This window comes from Ochotona princeps, chromosome 9, assembly GCF_030435755.1.
Source record: "Ochotona princeps isolate mOchPri1 chromosome 9, mOchPri1.hap1, whole genome shotgun sequence".
NCBI lineage: Eukaryota > Metazoa > Chordata > Mammalia > Lagomorpha > Ochotonidae > Ochotona > Ochotona princeps.
This window is the reverse complement of record NC_080840.1, coordinates 25,247,862-25,265,034: the sequence shown is the minus strand read 5'-3', so window position 1 is coordinate 25,265,034 and position 17,173 is coordinate 25,247,862. Positions and strand designations below refer to the sequence as shown.

The following is a 17,173-nucleotide window of genomic DNA, read 5'->3' as shown; positions in this document are numbered from 1 at the left end:
TGGTCAGAGGACCCCGGATCTCATTCCTCTGTAACGGAGCACCCCAGGGTAACGTCCTCCAGCCAGGCTAACACAAAGCCTTCAGCAGAAGCCTGCTGACTTGGCCAAGGCAGGAGGGATCTAGTAGGGCTCCGGAGACACCTTGCTCCAGACCTCACCCTGGCAAATGAAACGATACTGGTGTCCGATTTTTTAAAAAGAATTTAATTATTTTTATTTGAAACTCAGATTTTACAGAGAGAGGAGAGACAGAGAGTAGGTCTTCCATCTGCTGGTTCACTACCCAAATGACAGCAACAGCCGGGGCTGAGCCATCTGAAGTCAGGAGTTTCTTTTCACGTCGCCCCAGGGGTACAGGGTCCCTAATACTACCATAAGCAGGGAAGATGTACCTCTCTGTCTCTCCTCTGTCTATCCGCCTTTCCAATTAAAAGAAAAAAAAAAGTGGAGCAGCCAGAACTTACCATAGGGTAAGTAGAGGATTAGCCAGTTAAGCCATGGCGCTGGCCCCCAGATGCTAAATTTTTAAAAAAGATCGTGTGTGTGTGTGTGTGTGTGTGTGTAGTGTAGTGTAGTGTAGTGTAGTGTAGGGGGGAGTGCGGGAAATTGGGGGCGGTGGATAGTTAGAGGGAAAGGAATGGGGGCGAGGCTGAGGGACAACTTGACTAGATCCCTGGTGGCCAAAGAAAGAGGGAGTGTCTTTAAACGCGCATGAGGGGAGCTAAGGAGTGAGTATGGAGCTTTGATGGTCGCAGGAGGCCGGCAGGTCGAGAAGTGTTCCGGGTGCGGCGTGTGGGGGTAGGGAGCGAGGTGGGTTCAGGACCGGGAGGACGGCCCAGCCGGGGCGGGGCGGGCGCGGTGGCCGAGTCCGCCTGCGCGCGTGGGGCGAGCGGTGCGCGCCGACTACGGGCGCTGCAGAGCCGGACTCCTGCGCGGGCGGCGGCGCTGCTCGCCGACTCCGGCAAGCTGACTCGGCGATGGGACACCTGTGGCTCTTGGAGACCTGGGGCTTTTGGGGGCTGCTCCTGTGTGCGGCCGGTCCCCGCACAGGTAACTAAGGCGGGGATGCTGGGGAGGGACCAGGACAGGTGCGTCGGGACAAGACCGTTCGTTCCTCCCGCGGGCGCGGGACAGGTGGGACCACCTGGCGCTGAGCTAGTCCTCTCCCTCCCGTGAGTGTGGTTGTGGAAGAGACTCCGGGAAACTGTGGTGACCTACAACAATGACCTGAGAGGCACAGCACAGAGGGAGTCAGATAGGGACAGGACAGAGGTGAGATGAAGAAAAAGAGACACAAAATAATTGTTTTAATTTTGTTGGTTTTGCTGCTTCAATTTGGAACCTTCTCCGTAACCCCAGGATTGACAAGTGAGAGACGTTTGGCTCCAGAGTAGGTGAGGGGCAGGTAGTCTCGTCCTGAGTCATTCCTTCCTCACTCCTGAGGCCCTTTTTCCGAACAGGGGAGGATTATGTGCCGTAAGGGCAAGCATGGGTCTCCGTGGAGGGTGTCAGTCACTTCAGGGGCAAGCTGCCCTGTTTCTTCAAAGCAATACCCAGGAGAGGCTGGGAGGAGGATGATAAGACAAGAAATTGGAGTTGTCTGCGGAGATAAGGGTAGGATGAACCTGAGATAGGTAATGAGCAGCTCTGTCAGAGATAGGATCCGCTCCCTGGCTGCAGTGTCCTGCTCTTCTGAGGGCTGCTGCCTTCAGCAGGAACATCTTGGATGTCTTGGCAAAGACAAGCTCCGGGTATCGAAACTCCTTCGTGTTCCAGTGCTTTCTACAGCCTTAGGTGAAGCCCACACTTAACATTTTGCTGGTGGGCAGCAGCTATCCCGTTATGGCTACTTCACCATCTTCTCAAGCACCAATCCATCATTCCTATGGGCTTATTTTATTTGTTTTTTCTTTTTGCCATGACCCCACCTCGATTTTTCTATCTACACTGAGGTAGAACTGTAGGGCGTTTAGGGCTTTAGTGATGACCACAGCTGCATACTCCAGACAGAAAACTACCACGTCTATCCGCTGTGAGTAATTTCAAAGAATTGCTTGCACCTGTCCAGGAACTCGCACCTCTTCATGCTTCCGGTGGTAGGTCCAGCCTCACGGAAATTTAATTGCTGTGGGTGAGGAAGGAGCGTCGCCCTTTCCCTGGCAGCCGTGTGCCTCTTCTGACCCTGGAGGCCCTGAAGTCCTTTCTGTGGTTATGTACACCCTAGGCTAACTCTCGAGAAAGGTCGGAGTGTTAAATATTTCTGTATTCCCAGGAAACCAACATAATTCTCAAGTAAATTAGCAGCCTTTACAGTAAGAATTCACTATTGTGCTTGCCATGGTGGCCTAGTGGATACATTCCTGCCTTGTACCCATGGGGATCCCATATGGGCACCGGTTCGTGTCCCAGCTGCTCCGCTTCCCTTCCAGCTCCTTGCTTGTGGCTAGAGAGCGCAGGCAGGAGAGGATGACCCAGAGCCCTGGGACCCTGCACCCACGTGGGACACCCGGAAGAAACTCCTGGTTTCTGGCTTCAAATGGCTCACTTTTGACCATGGTGGCCACTGGGGAAGTGAACCAGCAGATGGAAGATCTTTCTCTGTGTCTCTCCTTCTCTCTGTAAATCTTTTGAATTAAAATAAAAGTAATAAGTAAGAAGAACTCACTATTATCCAGACACTAGAAAGAGCCCAAGAATCACCTTTCCTGAACTCTCTGACCAAAAAACAAAGTAAATAATAGTAATAATAAATACAAAGAAAGAAGGAAACAAAAGAAATTCTTTTTAAAACACAATGCTGCCCTTTGTACCTGTACAGATCTGTTTAACTTAGCACTGTACTTTTTTCGTGATTTTATAGTCATGTATTTTTCTCCATGTCAGCACTCCCTGCTCCGAGCAAAGATATAGATCAGCGTAGTGTAATGTGACATGACATGAAGGATCCAGTGACTGCTTGGTAACACATTAGATAAGGCTGATGAAAATGATTTTGGATTATAATTGCTCTTTGTTAGCATTCTGCACAAAGCCCATAGTATTAACTCACTTAGGACTTAATTTCCTGTCAATCATGGGCTACGAAAATAGCCGAAAATAAAACCTTGGTTGTACTGCTTTTTGTTACAAGAGTTGATGCTGGAAGTGAAGCATTTGGTGACTTTACCTGTACTGTTGCTGAATGTCTTGCAGTTGGCTCCAAGACAATCCCCAAGGTCACAGAAGTGATGCCCAAGTACGGCAGCATCAATGGAGCAACGAGGCTGACTATCAAAGGAGAAGGTAGGCCTGCTTTTATCTGTGCAAAGTTGAAGACTACATTGAGGATTTTACAGGCATGAAAATCACCACCACCCTGGAGTCACTTCTCCACTTGGCCAGAGTAACTCTGACTTTAAGAGTCAAGGAAATATGCAAAATTATCCATCCACCTCATCATCGGAGTTATTATAATATACAGTTCCATCCTGATTTTAATTCCTTGCTTAACAGCAAGGATTTGGTGCTGAAACCAAAAGAAACATTTTAACCCAGATTATTTGCAATTATTTGCTTTGTTCCTCTTGGGTTAGTTTTTATATCAAGATATGGGAAGTGTCACAGTAGAATGTTCAGAGGGCATGATAGAGAAATGGGTTGTTAAAGAGAGAAGAAAGCCACTAAGAAACAAGCTTTAGGTCCCTTCTCTCACCACCCAGCACCTATCATATACACTACCAAGTGGCAGGCTTTTGTAAGTGATATTATTCAGGTACTTGGGAATTTTTAAAAGGAAAGAAATGTTTAAAAAGAAACTAACAAAAGGTATTATTTGATATTTAAAATAAGAAAAAACTTTTGGGCACTTATTCTGTCAAATATACTAAGTTGTCTTCAACACTTTTAATACTCTGCAAAAATTCAATCTTTCTTAAATATTAAAATATCTTATACTTCCACATTGTGAACAATATATTTTGGAATAAAGTGTTCACTTTTAAAATTCATAACTAGAAACGATGTATATGTAAGATGTTATTTTCCTTTTTTTTGGTAAGATGTTATTTCCAAAATGTCTTTAGTTATGTATCCGTTATAGTTGTAAACTGATTTTAAGATGGTATGTTTAAACCTATTGGATTTTAAACAAACGTATAAAGACTTACACAACAAAGCAAATAAGTAAAAAATTTTTAAAAATAAATAAAAAAACATCTTGCCATCTCCTGTCTTCATACCTTAACCTTTTCTGATCCAGTAGGCATGAGTTCAGTTATATAAAGTTATATATATACATGTAGTGGCCATGAGATCTGCTTATGTAATTCTAGCATATCTTAAGGGAGACACAAACAAGTAAAAAATGTTCTGAAACTGTTAGACTTTTAATTATGCAAAACTAAGTCTTGTGGTGAGTGTCTCTGCAGTAGTCCAGTTTTGGGCTACTCCTAGGATAGAATTAGGAAAACATTGAATTCTATTTGAGTTGCAGCTACCCTGCCCCCGTCCTGGTTTGTTCATTCTCTGGCTAATTTAATGATATGACATAGGTGGCAAAATAAGCATTCTTGTGTATCTTCCTTGGAGGCTGAGTTGACCACTGTTTTGTTGCTGTTAAGAATTAGTAGCATCTTGGTTGTTGGGTACTGGTGGAAGGGGAATTTAGGAGGCATTGGTGAAAACATACGAAATTTTAGATATGCAAGATGAGTCAGCCTTGGAAATTAATTGTATGGCATGATGCCTATAGATAACAATACAGGATATACATTCATTTTTCAAAGAGTGTAGATCTTATGTTATTTTTACGAAGTTTAAAATAGATCAGGGCAGGAGGAAATTTTTGAAAGTTATAAATATGTTTATGGAATTTCTTTTGAGAGTTTCATTGGTGTGTACTTGCTTCCACATTCACCAGCTTGCATACCATATATTACATTCGAGTAGCATGTTTGTGTGTAAAACACATGAATAATGTGAGTTAAATGAAATGTGAGTATCAATTTTATGTGCTCATGAAATATATAGACTATATATAAAGCAATGATAACAAGCTTTCAAAATATATCAGAACTCCCACAGCCGTATGAAACTTGAGCAAAGTTTATTTGGAAGTACTGTGGTCACATAATTTATAAATGCTAACTGTGGTCCATAGACACTTCATTTGTAGAGTTATAAGTAGTGTTCATTTATCAGTCAAGAACGAAAAGAAATTCTAAATCCTCAGTGGTGACCTCAATCTTAACCTTATATTACTTTAAAGTGTTTTGTTTTGGTAAAAATTATCAGAGAAAGCTAAAATATTATGGAAAGGATTGACTTACACAGTGAATTCTCTGAAGTTACTTCCACTCACTAGAAAATCTACTATTGAACATTTTGGAGTATCCAAATGACTTTAGATGATTTCTAAATTGATACTGAGCTTTAGGGGCAGAGAATGACTCATTATTTTGTTCAAGGACTGTGCTTAAAGAGCCAAAGGTAGAAGGTTTTACAATTATGATGCCCAAGCAAAATGTTCTGAGCAATGACATGGTCATAGAAATGATTGATGACTCATTTGATGAAGAACATTGTCATTTCTCTTTCTGCCTCTCTCTCTCTCTGTGTCTCTGTCTCTGTCTCTCTCTGACTCTCTCTCTCTCTCTCACCCCCACTCCCCAAAAAGAACCTTGTGGGCATGTATGCAATGAACAAGCACATAGAAATTTGCTTCATCCTCTCCCTCTGTTTCTCTCTCAAACAAATTGAGTTCTTAACATCACCAACATAAAGCAGAGTAACATTTTACTTTTTCATTCTTTTTTCTTAGTTATTTCTCTATTACAAGTTCTAGCATTCATTTTAAATTTCAGTGAAGTATTGAGTTACATAATATTTTTGGTTTTATGAAAGACACATGAACTTTGGTCCATCTGAATGACTTGCAAGTCCTTCTTTGCCACTTTATACCGTGTGTCTGGAGCAAGTTACTTCCCTTGATCTTAGCTTGCTCAACAGTGAAATAGGCCATTAATTCATACCTCTTGGGGCTGTTGGCAATATTGAAAACATCCTGTGACAAATGCACCTATGATATGGTTTATGATCTATAAATTGCATCTATTTTGTTTTTATTATATTTTATATTTATGATATGGGATCCACTTAATTTATTAGGATTTATCTTGCACCTATCACACTCTTTCTTTTTTTTCTAATTTGTTTTGAGTATTGCAACTTTTCAGTAGACTAATAACGCTTCCAAGCCTGTTTTTTATGGGTGGAGAAACTGAAGCAGCCTGAATTGTTCATGACAACCACTGGCTGTAACAGCACTGACCTTTTCCATGAGAATTGCCAGGGTGTTGCCTTTGAACTGCAGCTATCAGCCAACCCAGGTTGCGTGCCTGGCAATCCCTGTCTCCAGTTTTTCTGCAGAAGAAAAAAATCAACATGTCAGGAATTTCCATTTGAGCCTCAACTTTGTTTCAGGGTACACCCATCCTTTCCTGGAAGCTGGGTACTTGGAGCACTTCCAGAGGTATTTTTCTTATACCCAGTTATTTGCTGAGAATGATACATTTAAATGAAGATTTGCTTTTCTGTGTGATTACTTTGTGTTTCTTTTCACCTCTTTGGAATTAGCTTAAAAGATAGAAATATTTCTATGTTTTTATATTTATGTAGAAGTTATAATGAAAAATGCACAATTCATGTTGTTCAAAATATGTACAATTCTCATTGATTTTATTCCCATTGGTTTTATCCCTAAGATAGTCTCTCTTTATAGATAGGACATTTATTCTCTCTCTCTCTCTCTCTCTCACACACACACACACACATACATAAGCACAACATGTGTGTATTTGATATTTCAACATGTGTGAAGTTCCTGGTATTTTGGGGGATTGTAGTGGTCTTAGCAGTGCTGAAGAACAGATCCCTCTTACCATATCACTGATGTGAGATTTATATTACACATCAAGAACTGTATATCACATCTAGAACTATACCACAAGTAAAATATTCCATTCTTTAGTTAGTTACCAGGAACCCTCATGCGTGTTCCGAACTCAATGTGAACTCCAAAGATAAGCAGAAGTTGGCAAAAGAATAGAACATTGTAAGTAGGAGTAATTTGCTTTACTGTTTTTACAATTTCATTTTAGCAGTAGCTGCATTTAAAATTCAAAATTACAAATGCAATGCACATATCTTTTACGTGTAAAATTGTTTGTTACTTTATGCTGGATGAATTATGTGGTTCCACTTGAGGATCATAGTGGTATTTTTCTTTGTAAAATATTTGAACATGTATGCTCAGTGCCATCAGCAAAATCATTATCTGCCTGTTACTTTTACCATATTGGTTACTCATTACTATGTCAATTAATTCCATAATGATGTAAATTTTTGCTGATGGTATGTTGGAGCTTTTAATTGATCGGGATGATACTCTGCTGGCTCTGTCTTCAGACCAGAGAGGGTATACCCAAGAAGCCGTTGAACTTGACTGGACAATAAGATGCTGGACTCTATGTTTGGTATATGCTTGCAATGGGGGAATCTCAACTGAACTTGAGCTGTGGTTATGCAACAAGGTGGAGGAATCCACCATGGTGGGAGGGCTTAGGGAGGGGTGGGGAGAATCCAAGTACCTATGAAATTGTGTTACATAATACAATGTAATTAATGAATTAAAAATAATAAATTTTAAAAAAATTTTTAAAAAAGAAAAATAATACTTATTTTCTTTAAAAACATATTTAGAAATTATTAACTGGGACATAATTATGCATGTTTTAGGGGTATGATATGATATTTCAATACTTTTATGCAATGTATTCTTAGGTATGTGTTTTTAGCTGACTGGAAAGGTTTAAATTTAGCTTAAACTATGGTCAGATAACATATTCTGTGTATATTACTGTTAGCAATATATACATTTTTCTTATGGCTTTAGATTAGCTCCTGTATATAAGTTTGTATGTGAAAAGAATGCATATTCTGAAGCTTTTATGTATCTTCTATATGTTAATGAACTCAACTTCCTTATTTTGCAGATATCAGATTTTGTTTTTGTATTTTTAGCAACATTTTAATGATTTTTCTATTAGTTACTGGAAAGTAAATAAAAATCTCCAACTTAAAAAAAATTGTCCAGACCCTGTGTTAAAAGCAGCTTTCATTTTTCCCACATATAAAGGAAAAAAGATAGTAATGCAGCTAGGAACTGGGGTAATTGGCTTAGGAAACAGGTAATGATATTGACATCTACAATCCGGATTTGGAGTCCTGACCATCTACCTTCTAATTCTGTTTTCAAAGGGCAGTATATTAATATTGAACTCAACTCTCAGAATCTTTGTGGCTAAGAAAGGTAGACATCTGTGGATCTCTTAGGAGATGTCTTACTGAGCCTGGCACCTTACTGTGCACTACATATAAATTATGATTTGATATTGGTGATCCTTCAGTAATGTAGGTTATGATCTTTTTTCTGACGAGGTGACTGAGCTGAGGCAGATTATGTCTTGTCCAAGGTCATCCTGCAAGCAGGTGCTGCAGCTGGAATTTCAACCTAAGATATTGGGGTTTTAGGCCTGGGCCTTAGCTATGGAACAGCACTGCCACCTAAGAGGCAGCTCTACCAGTGCTGGAGTTTAGGGGCACTGCTATCAGATGAACATAGAATTCATGCTGTCTAATGGACCTTTATAGAACACTGAAAATAGTGTGATGTGAATGCAGTCACACCAGAAATACCTGGTCGCTTCAGTTGTGCCACGGAGCTATTAAAGGTTGTTGGAGGGCAGGCCTCTAGTGCAGCAGTTAATACACTTCTGCTCTACACTGGAGTGCCTGGATTCAGTTCCTGACTCTGGTTGCTGACTTCAGCTTCCCACCAGTTCAGCCCTGGGAGACAACAGTGATGGCTCCACTGATCCTGTTCACCTGCATGGGAAGCCTGGCTTGAGCTCAGCCCTGGTCACTGAGGGCATCAGGGACTGAACCAGTGGATAAGATCTCTCTCTCCCCCACTGCTTCTCAATAAACAAATAACTCTATTTTTTAAGATTTATGTATTATTTCTATTGGAAAGGCAGATTTGGCACACCAAATTGAAATAAGTACAATTTAGCTTTTTGTTGAGAGAATTTTTAATCCTCTGATAAAACTAATGAAATATCATTGTAGATATTATTTCTAGTTTTCATTTCTTGTGTTTGTTTTCATTATGTAATATTGTTACGTTAATATTATTTTATGTGGCATAAAATACTTTATCTATGTTTAATTACTTCCAAATGGAATTTTGAATTCTTATGTACCTATAGGTAATATTAAAACCATTTTCTGCTCTGATTCATATCCTCCATTTATTCCTTTCTGTTGGATTATACCCTTCAGCATGTGTTTCCTCTACCTAAAAAAGTAGAAGCAAGGGCCCATCACGGTAGCCTAGCAGCTAAAGATTTCCCCTTGCATGCAGTGGGATCCCATATGGGTGCCGGTTCTAATCCCAGCAGCCCTACTTCCCATCCAGCTCCCTGCTTGTGGCCTAGGAAAGCAGTCGAGGATGGCTCAGACTTGGGATCCTACTCTCACATGGGAGACTGGGAGGAGGCTCCTGGCTCCTGGTTTTGGATCAGTTCAACTCTGGCCATTGCAGCTGCTTGGGGAGTGATTCAGCAGATGGATGATCTTCCTCTCTGTCTCTCCTCTTCTCTGTAGATCTGACTTTCCAATAAAAATAAATTTTAAAAAATGCAGAAACAGATTGTCAACCTTTTCTTGACTCTACATTCCTCTAGCTTGCCCCCTAGTTCTTCAGTTTTCCTTATGGAAAAAATTCCTGGAACATGCTACCAATATTCTCTTCATTTTTCTTTTCTTTTTTTTCTTTTCTCTTCATTTTCTTCCCCATTCTTTTGACCCTATGCCAAGCATCTATCCCATTAATCATCAAGAAGCATCTTCGCTGTCACTCCAGAGTCATCTCAGAAGAGCAGTTACTGAGTCTTGGGTAATGGAAGGCAGGCCACACCCATCCTCCATTTCATGCCTCCAGTGTTTTACCACTCAGAAAAAAATAATCTAAACTCCCCCATGCTTACCCTGATAGGAATCCACAAACAACAAAGGGCCTTGCTGTATCTAGTTCCCTCTACCTAAAATGCACTCCTCATAGCTATGTTGTTGAATTGCCCCTGAGAGCTTTTATGGTCATCTATGTCACATGTCTCCATTGTGCCACTCCAGCTCTTAAATGGCATCACTTCTGAGTTAAGTCAGAATGGTGCAAAATGGTTCCTGAGCAATTAGCATATTTTGCACCACTTGCCTTCCTGGCAGGCAGAATGGTGCACAATATCGTGGTCAACAGATACTTGATATGGTGGGAAAGTGGTCCAAGGTACGGATTTAAATAGGCTCCTGGAAAATGGCGATTGATCTTACTGATCGGCCGGGGACTGGTAGGAATTGACCTGGAAGATCAGAAATAAGAAAGTCTTGGGGAGAGAGATCCTAGAATGGACTCATGGTAGTGAAAACTTAGTATACACAGCCATATGAGCCAAGTGAACTCTCACAAGATGGCACCTCCACAGGGGAGATGGAACAGATCAAATGACTCTTCAGGAGATTCTTCCCTTGGCTACCTTAGGGGTTCTGCAATAATTTCATGAGCAATGTTCACCATGTAGAAGTTGCAGATGTCTCAACATCATGAACTGCTGTCCAACAAGGTTAAACTAGCTGCTGCTTTTGCTGAATACCTGGGCTTCCAAGTAACCAAAACCAGCACTGAGTGTTCAATCAGGTACCACTTCTTAAGGAAAGCACACTGCCACACAGTGACCAATACATCACACTGGTCCTAGCCTCTGATGGAAAGAACACACATTCATTGTTACTGGAATTGACTCTGATTCTAAGATGTTTGCCTTCTTGTTCTGCATGTCTCTGCCTGTACCATTTTCCAAGAGCAAACCAGGTGTGGTTTACCTCTCAAGGATTCCATAAAATATTGCCTCACACTAAAGAAGTATTTTATGATGCAAAAGTTGTGATAAAGAGCACAGGACCAAGAAGTTTTATCAGTGAAAATATCTGGCAGCCAAGTTACCTGCTTGGGAATAATGTTCTGATGTGAGGAATGCTGCCCTCCATTGTGTGGCGCGTGCATTGAACCCAGGACACACACATGCTGTTACTTCCTGGTACAAGAACATTGAACTAGAAACAAAAGATTGTCCCTTTACACAATCACTGCCGGTACCCAGAGATCGAATCAGTGCTTTCTAGCCTAACGGTTTTAGATTCCTCAGGATTTGTGGTCTGAGTTTCCAGGTAGAAAATGTCTCTGCCAGGACAAACAGATGTGGATTCTACCACATTGAAATTACCATAAATATTCAATCAGCCTAAATACATTAAGCATACCAAGTATACTACTGGAGCAAGTTTTGATTATCATGAAAATGCAGAATTGCTTTGACTTAAGGCAGACATGAAGGGGAAGCGTCCAGAATGAAGAATACTCCTGGGCATATCCTTGGCTTCTGTGTGCAGTGATAATTGTGAACAGATATTTGTATCACCATCCTCTGCCAAGCGCACAGCAGTAAAGTCCAGATCTCTTCGGGATGAACTCTGGAGTCACTCCCATTTTCCGCATTTCGGGCTACGGATTTGGGATAGAGAGGGGGCTGTGTGAGTATTAACTAGAGCTTCAAGTCCAGTGAAAATTACTGTAGCCTGTCACTTGTCTCATTAACTGTATTCTATAAAGCTTTTTGCATGGCTGTCTGCTGCCCACAGTTCTGATGGACTGTGCTTCAAGTGGAGGATGTGAGGAGATACAAATGGCATAATAAGGGTTGCACTGTGTCTGTCTTACACTCAGCCTCATATCTTCTGATCACAACTTTGAGTGACAGTTGGTTTTAAGTAATTCTCTCTGTGCTGTGGCTGTCTGGGCTTCGGTGTCTTGACTGGAGTTTCTACAGAATACCTTTCTCTGATGCAGTGACTTAGGACATTAGAACTTAGGCAGGCTGAAATTGTAGGAAAAGTCCCCCACAGGGATGGGATTTGATGAATAAATGCTGCTTGCGAGTGGTTTTGGTTCTGAGAAGATGACATTCTCCCTAAAAATTTCCAGATTGAACCAGAGCTGTCCCTGAGTGGTGCCCACACTTTCAGTACTCGAGTTCTGTTTTCCCTCACCCCTCATAGATCACTTTCTAAACAGACTGTCTCCTGGCACATCTGGGCCTCCGACTCTGCTTTTTTGGAATTCAAGGTAAAAAGCTCATTGGATAAAACAGTGGTCCCCTTCTCTACTCATGTTTTTTTTTTAGTAGTCGTTATCCCCATCAGATATAGCTACATTTTTATGAATAAATTGATTAAAGACAAATTGTTCTAATTTCTAAGATTAAAAATCATAGGGATAAATATAAAATAAGTTACCCAGTTATTCAATACCATCCATTTTATTTATGGAATAGTATGATAGTGATAATAGATATCTAAAACTAGAACTCTATAGATAATTTTTTTCCTTACTTTTCCAGGTTTTTCCCATGAAAATCATTTTAACTATGGAGTGGATAATGCTGAGTTGGGAAACAGTGTGCAATTAGTTTCTTCTTTCCGGTCAATTTCCTGTGATGTAGAAAAAGATGCCAGTCATTCAACTCATATTACATGCTATACTAGGTCTGTTGGAAAGTATCTCTAACAATACCTCTATGTCATGTCAAGAATCAAAATTGTGCATATTAAAATTATAATAGTTTATCTCCTATTATAAGTAATATTTCCTAGTTATGGTATTAAGTTTTATTATATAATGTTTAGACTACTTTATGCATTTATTATGCTTAATTATTAGTGCTGTTTCCACATTTTGCCATGATGGGAATCTATCTTTTATCCTTTTCCATGTTTTAGAGCTATCGTCTTATCATTATTGTGCTCTTGTAGAAGATAAATGACTACTATTAAATTCTAATCATGTGCTTCAAAATACCCAAATAATGCTTTCCTGTCCAGTTTGATTAATTTTGCTCAAAATCTTCACACCATCATTAAGATTAAATTTGATCATTTTGTATAATGGCATTTTAAGTTCTTAAGTACTACTTCAAATTGATTGGTGTTATTAGCGATGACAGAAAAATTTAAAATGTGATTTTAAAATGCTGATTTCAAATATTGATCTGAAAACAAGTAATTCATATTCCAGCAGATTTCATCCATATTAGGTTTACTTGGCTTTTTTTTTTTTACCAGCAAAAGACTGCTTAGAAGGAAACCCCATTAGTTAATACATGTGTCTTAATTAACACTTTTTTTTAAATAAAAGCAAAGCATAGAAAGTTAAATTGCCAAGGCAATGTTACTCACTTAAATGATTATTATCATCTTTGTTTTCATAGTATTTATTGCCTTTGTTATAAATACCCATGTGAGTAGCCAAACTAATTCCCCTGAACTTTATGATATTAGAATGTGCAATATTTGTGGGATGGAGTTCATCATTTCACAACACAAAATAGAATTGTACATAAATTAACATTTTGGAAGCTTTTGTACAAAAATGACATGTGGTGTGGGTAGTTTTATTCCTTACTACTGTATTCTGCCATGTCCTTCCTACCTTGCAGAGCAATGCCAGAAGGTTCCTATGCCGTGCGAGTCAGTGTGGATGGGATTCCGATCACGGAAAATAACACCTGCAGAGGTCATGTCAACAGCCGGGCTTGCTCTTTCAGCGTACGTAAGAAGCCCCTCTTTAGTTTATGTCTAATTGACCTTGTGTTCTTTCTTGCGGAATTGGATACTTATTTTTTAAATTTACAGATGTGAGTTGTAAATTTTCTATTTCCATATTGGAAATATATTATTGAAAATATATGTGTGTCTAAAGACAATGTTCTCCAGTTTTAGTCATCTTCCATAATAAATGGATCTTCTATTTTTTTGTTTCCTCCTCCTTTATAAATTAACTTTACTAGTGAATTAAACTTTTTATATTTGCAATTATTTTCTTGTTCACACTCTTGCTCATTTCTTCATTTATGCTCTTATTTTTTTCTCCCTTTTCCTACTTTTGGTGGCCTCACTATTTCACTTTTAGATGCAAATAGACCTATGTATCACTTCTAAAGTAATAAAATACAATGTGCCTGTATGCCGCATATGAGCCACTCAAAATTTAGTTGCCTTAACTAGGACAACGTACATTTGCTCCTAAATACCATCTTTTATGTTTTTAGAAGTTGTATATGTGTTTTAAGTTATCACTTGCCGAAAACTGCAGGGTTCCGGCATACAACGAAATGTTGGGAAAAGCAGGGTCATCTCTGATTCTGAGTGTCTGAGTTGGGCTAGCTCTTTCACACTCAAAAGATCACCGCTGGAACAAGCCAGTTTATTCCACTTTAGCTTACATGCTCTCTTGATCCTCTGGCGGATTGTCTAGACTTGTTCCCACGTTGCAGACTGCTAACACCAGAGACAAGAATGCCTCTGGTCCCCCACCGTGTTCTCTGTGTTCTAATGGCTGAAACAAACTATGAGACCGGAGCAAAATCAAGAAATGGAAATAAACCAGGATCTAGGTCTCCAAAGGAGGGGCGTGAAGAAACACTGCCCAGTGAAGATTTAAGAAAGGAGAGAACTTAAAGCCATGCTTGAAGGAAACTCATACCTCCCTACCTTCAACACACAACTCCGATTCTTGATCTCACTGAGATACAACGTAATTTCTGGTAGATATTCATAACACAACTGCATCTGTGAATTATATTCCGAATTGAACTGCATGGACTACTATTAGTATATGCTCTCAAACAATATGTTGTTTTCTCCATGTATATTTGCTTAGTCCTCTATGTACTGAGCTTGGACTAAACATGTACCAAATCATCTTTGCCTTGAAGGCAGCCGTCCTCAATCCCTGTGTCCTGCTTGCTCCAGTGGGTAGTGCTCTGTAGAGGTGCTCCTCGCCAACCTGTCGCCTGGGTGTGTCCTTTTACACGCTTACTGCGGGCTTCCTCCCTCTTCCTCCAATGTTACCATCTCCATTCTGGATGCCGCGCCTTTTCATTCATTAATTAATCAAATGATACAGTTTCATAGGCTCAATCATATGTCTTCTATGTTGATTTACACCCTCATATTATGGGCACTTTTCTAAATAAAATCAAGCCTCACTAAATTCAGTGAAAGCTTTTTCAGTATTAATTCAACCACACCACATTTAGATTTGGTGGAGAGTTTCGATGAGGGTAGCATGTTAACCTGGAAATAAATTTCACTTAGAATTTTGCAGTCTTGCCTCCCTTAGGTCCTCACAGGCTCTCTTCCTCTAAGATGTGACATCAGCGTGGAAAAAAGAACTCCAATCTGTTGAGGATCAATGCCTAACAAAATACAATAGGCATGATAAAGCAATGTTACATTGCTTTACAGTTCCTAAATGCTTAGTTTTATGGTTTGTTCTTAGCAAGGACTAATAGATATTTTTGCAAATTTTATCCAAGTTCTAAGTCTCATACTATTTCACTTATGTTACATGCCATTTATCGTTATCCTGGATCACTATTCAAAATAATTACTCTTAATTTTTAAAAGCTATCTTCTCTTTTGCCAAAGTAATTTGCTCCGCAAGTTCATTTCTTTTTAATCTCTGCAGATCATCTATTAAATTGAAAATATTTTCTTGAACTAGACCCTCAAATTACAATAGAAACTAAAGGATAACCTTATTTTGATGCAAACTTTGGTGAATTCATACCATTTTTCCTAATATGTGTTGCCATGACCTTTTTAAAGATCCTTATATACACAGCTTTCAATTTTTTTTTCACAAAATTAACTCATCTTTTACTTCTGTTCTCCAACAGTTTTTGACATATTCTCATATGGTGTTTCACATGTTCTCTTCCAATATTTTGCAAAGGATAATTAAAGTGAAGATGCAGTGGCTTAGTGAGATTGATTTGGTATTATTCATTTGAATAATAATAATAATTTATTTTATTTTATGATCAAGTCCCATAGCTCTGGGATTTCCCCTCCTCCCCTAATGTTACTGATTTCCCTTATATTATTACAGTGGTATAGTCCTTCAAAAACAGTCAGAATTCCATCATTCTGCTATTTAGGTGAATCTTGACATTGTAGGTATGAACAATGGCAGGGAGTCTAGTGTTCTATGTCAAGATATATGTAACAGTTTCATTGGAAGTGCATCTTTGATCTGGAAGTAGAGATGCACACTGCATTGTATCGTCACATCCATATGATAGTCTATTAAACCATTTCTCTAGATAACTATATGTACATGCATGTTTACCTATATCTATTGGTCATGTATTTTGTGTGAAGATTGCCCTCTATCAGAGAGAATATATATTTGTCCTTTTGGGATTGGTTTATTTCACTGAGCATAATGTCTCTAGTTGAGACCATTTTGTTGCACATGGTATAATTTCTTTCTTTTTATGGCTGAGTAGTATTGCATAGAGTAGATGTACCAAATTTCTTTATCCACTCCTCCAGGTGGTATTTAATACGTACCAGGTGGAATTATAAATATTGTATGGTCATCAGTTCTTCATTTCATAATTCCATGAATGAATTATAATTTACCTATTTCTATTTTATGAGTGGTAAAAGTGAGGTGCAAAAAAACCATGCAGCTGATAGAGGGTGAACTCAAATGTGAATTCTGGTGGTTTCGCCCCAGAGCTTCAGCTCACAGCTGTGCTAGCCTCCTTGCTCAGAGCTATCTGAGTATTCCAAATACATAGGTATTCGTTTTTTATTTGAGGAAAAAGCTTACCACTAACTTAAAGGGTGCCACAACACAGATATATTAGTTAACAGTGTTGCAGATTAGCAGCCTGACAGATGTCCCACCAGGCTAGCATCGAAGTGGCACGAAGCAGAGCTGCCTTCTCCCTATACATTCCGGGAGAAGATGTGGCTCTGCTTGTTCAGCAGGAACTGGACATTGTGTCGTATCCTGTGTCCTGAGTCACCATCGCTTCACGCCCATCATCACATTTCCTCGGCCTTGTCTGTCACTCACAGGGACTGCTCACATTGGACCCACCAGGGTAATTTCTCTGTTTTAAGACTGGAACAGGAACACCTTTGGGGAGCCATTATTCCATCTGCCACA

At 39.5% G+C, this 17,173-nt stretch overlaps 1 protein-coding gene across 2 annotated transcripts in view; it reads left to right on the top strand.

Annotated features, from left to right (window-relative positions):
- The first annotated feature begins 905 nt into the window (after positions 1–905).
- The window catches only part of PKHD1L1 (PKHD1 like 1), a 153,742-nt gene continuing 137,474 nt past the window's right edge, over positions 906–17,173 (top strand). Inside the window, exons 1-4 of one of the 2 annotated variants that reach the window (XM_058668545.1) lie at positions 906–1,050; positions 3,193–3,282; positions 12,552–12,696; positions 13,647–13,755. In XM_058668545.1, coding sequence (XP_058524528.1) covers positions 978–1,050; positions 3,193–3,282; positions 12,552–12,696; positions 13,647–13,755 — 417 coding nt within the window. In that variant the 5' untranslated portion in view covers positions 906–977. The remainder of the gene's footprint in view (positions 1,051–3,192; positions 3,283–12,551; positions 12,697–13,646; positions 13,756–17,173) is intronic. The other variant, XM_058668547.1, reaches the window with a different exon arrangement.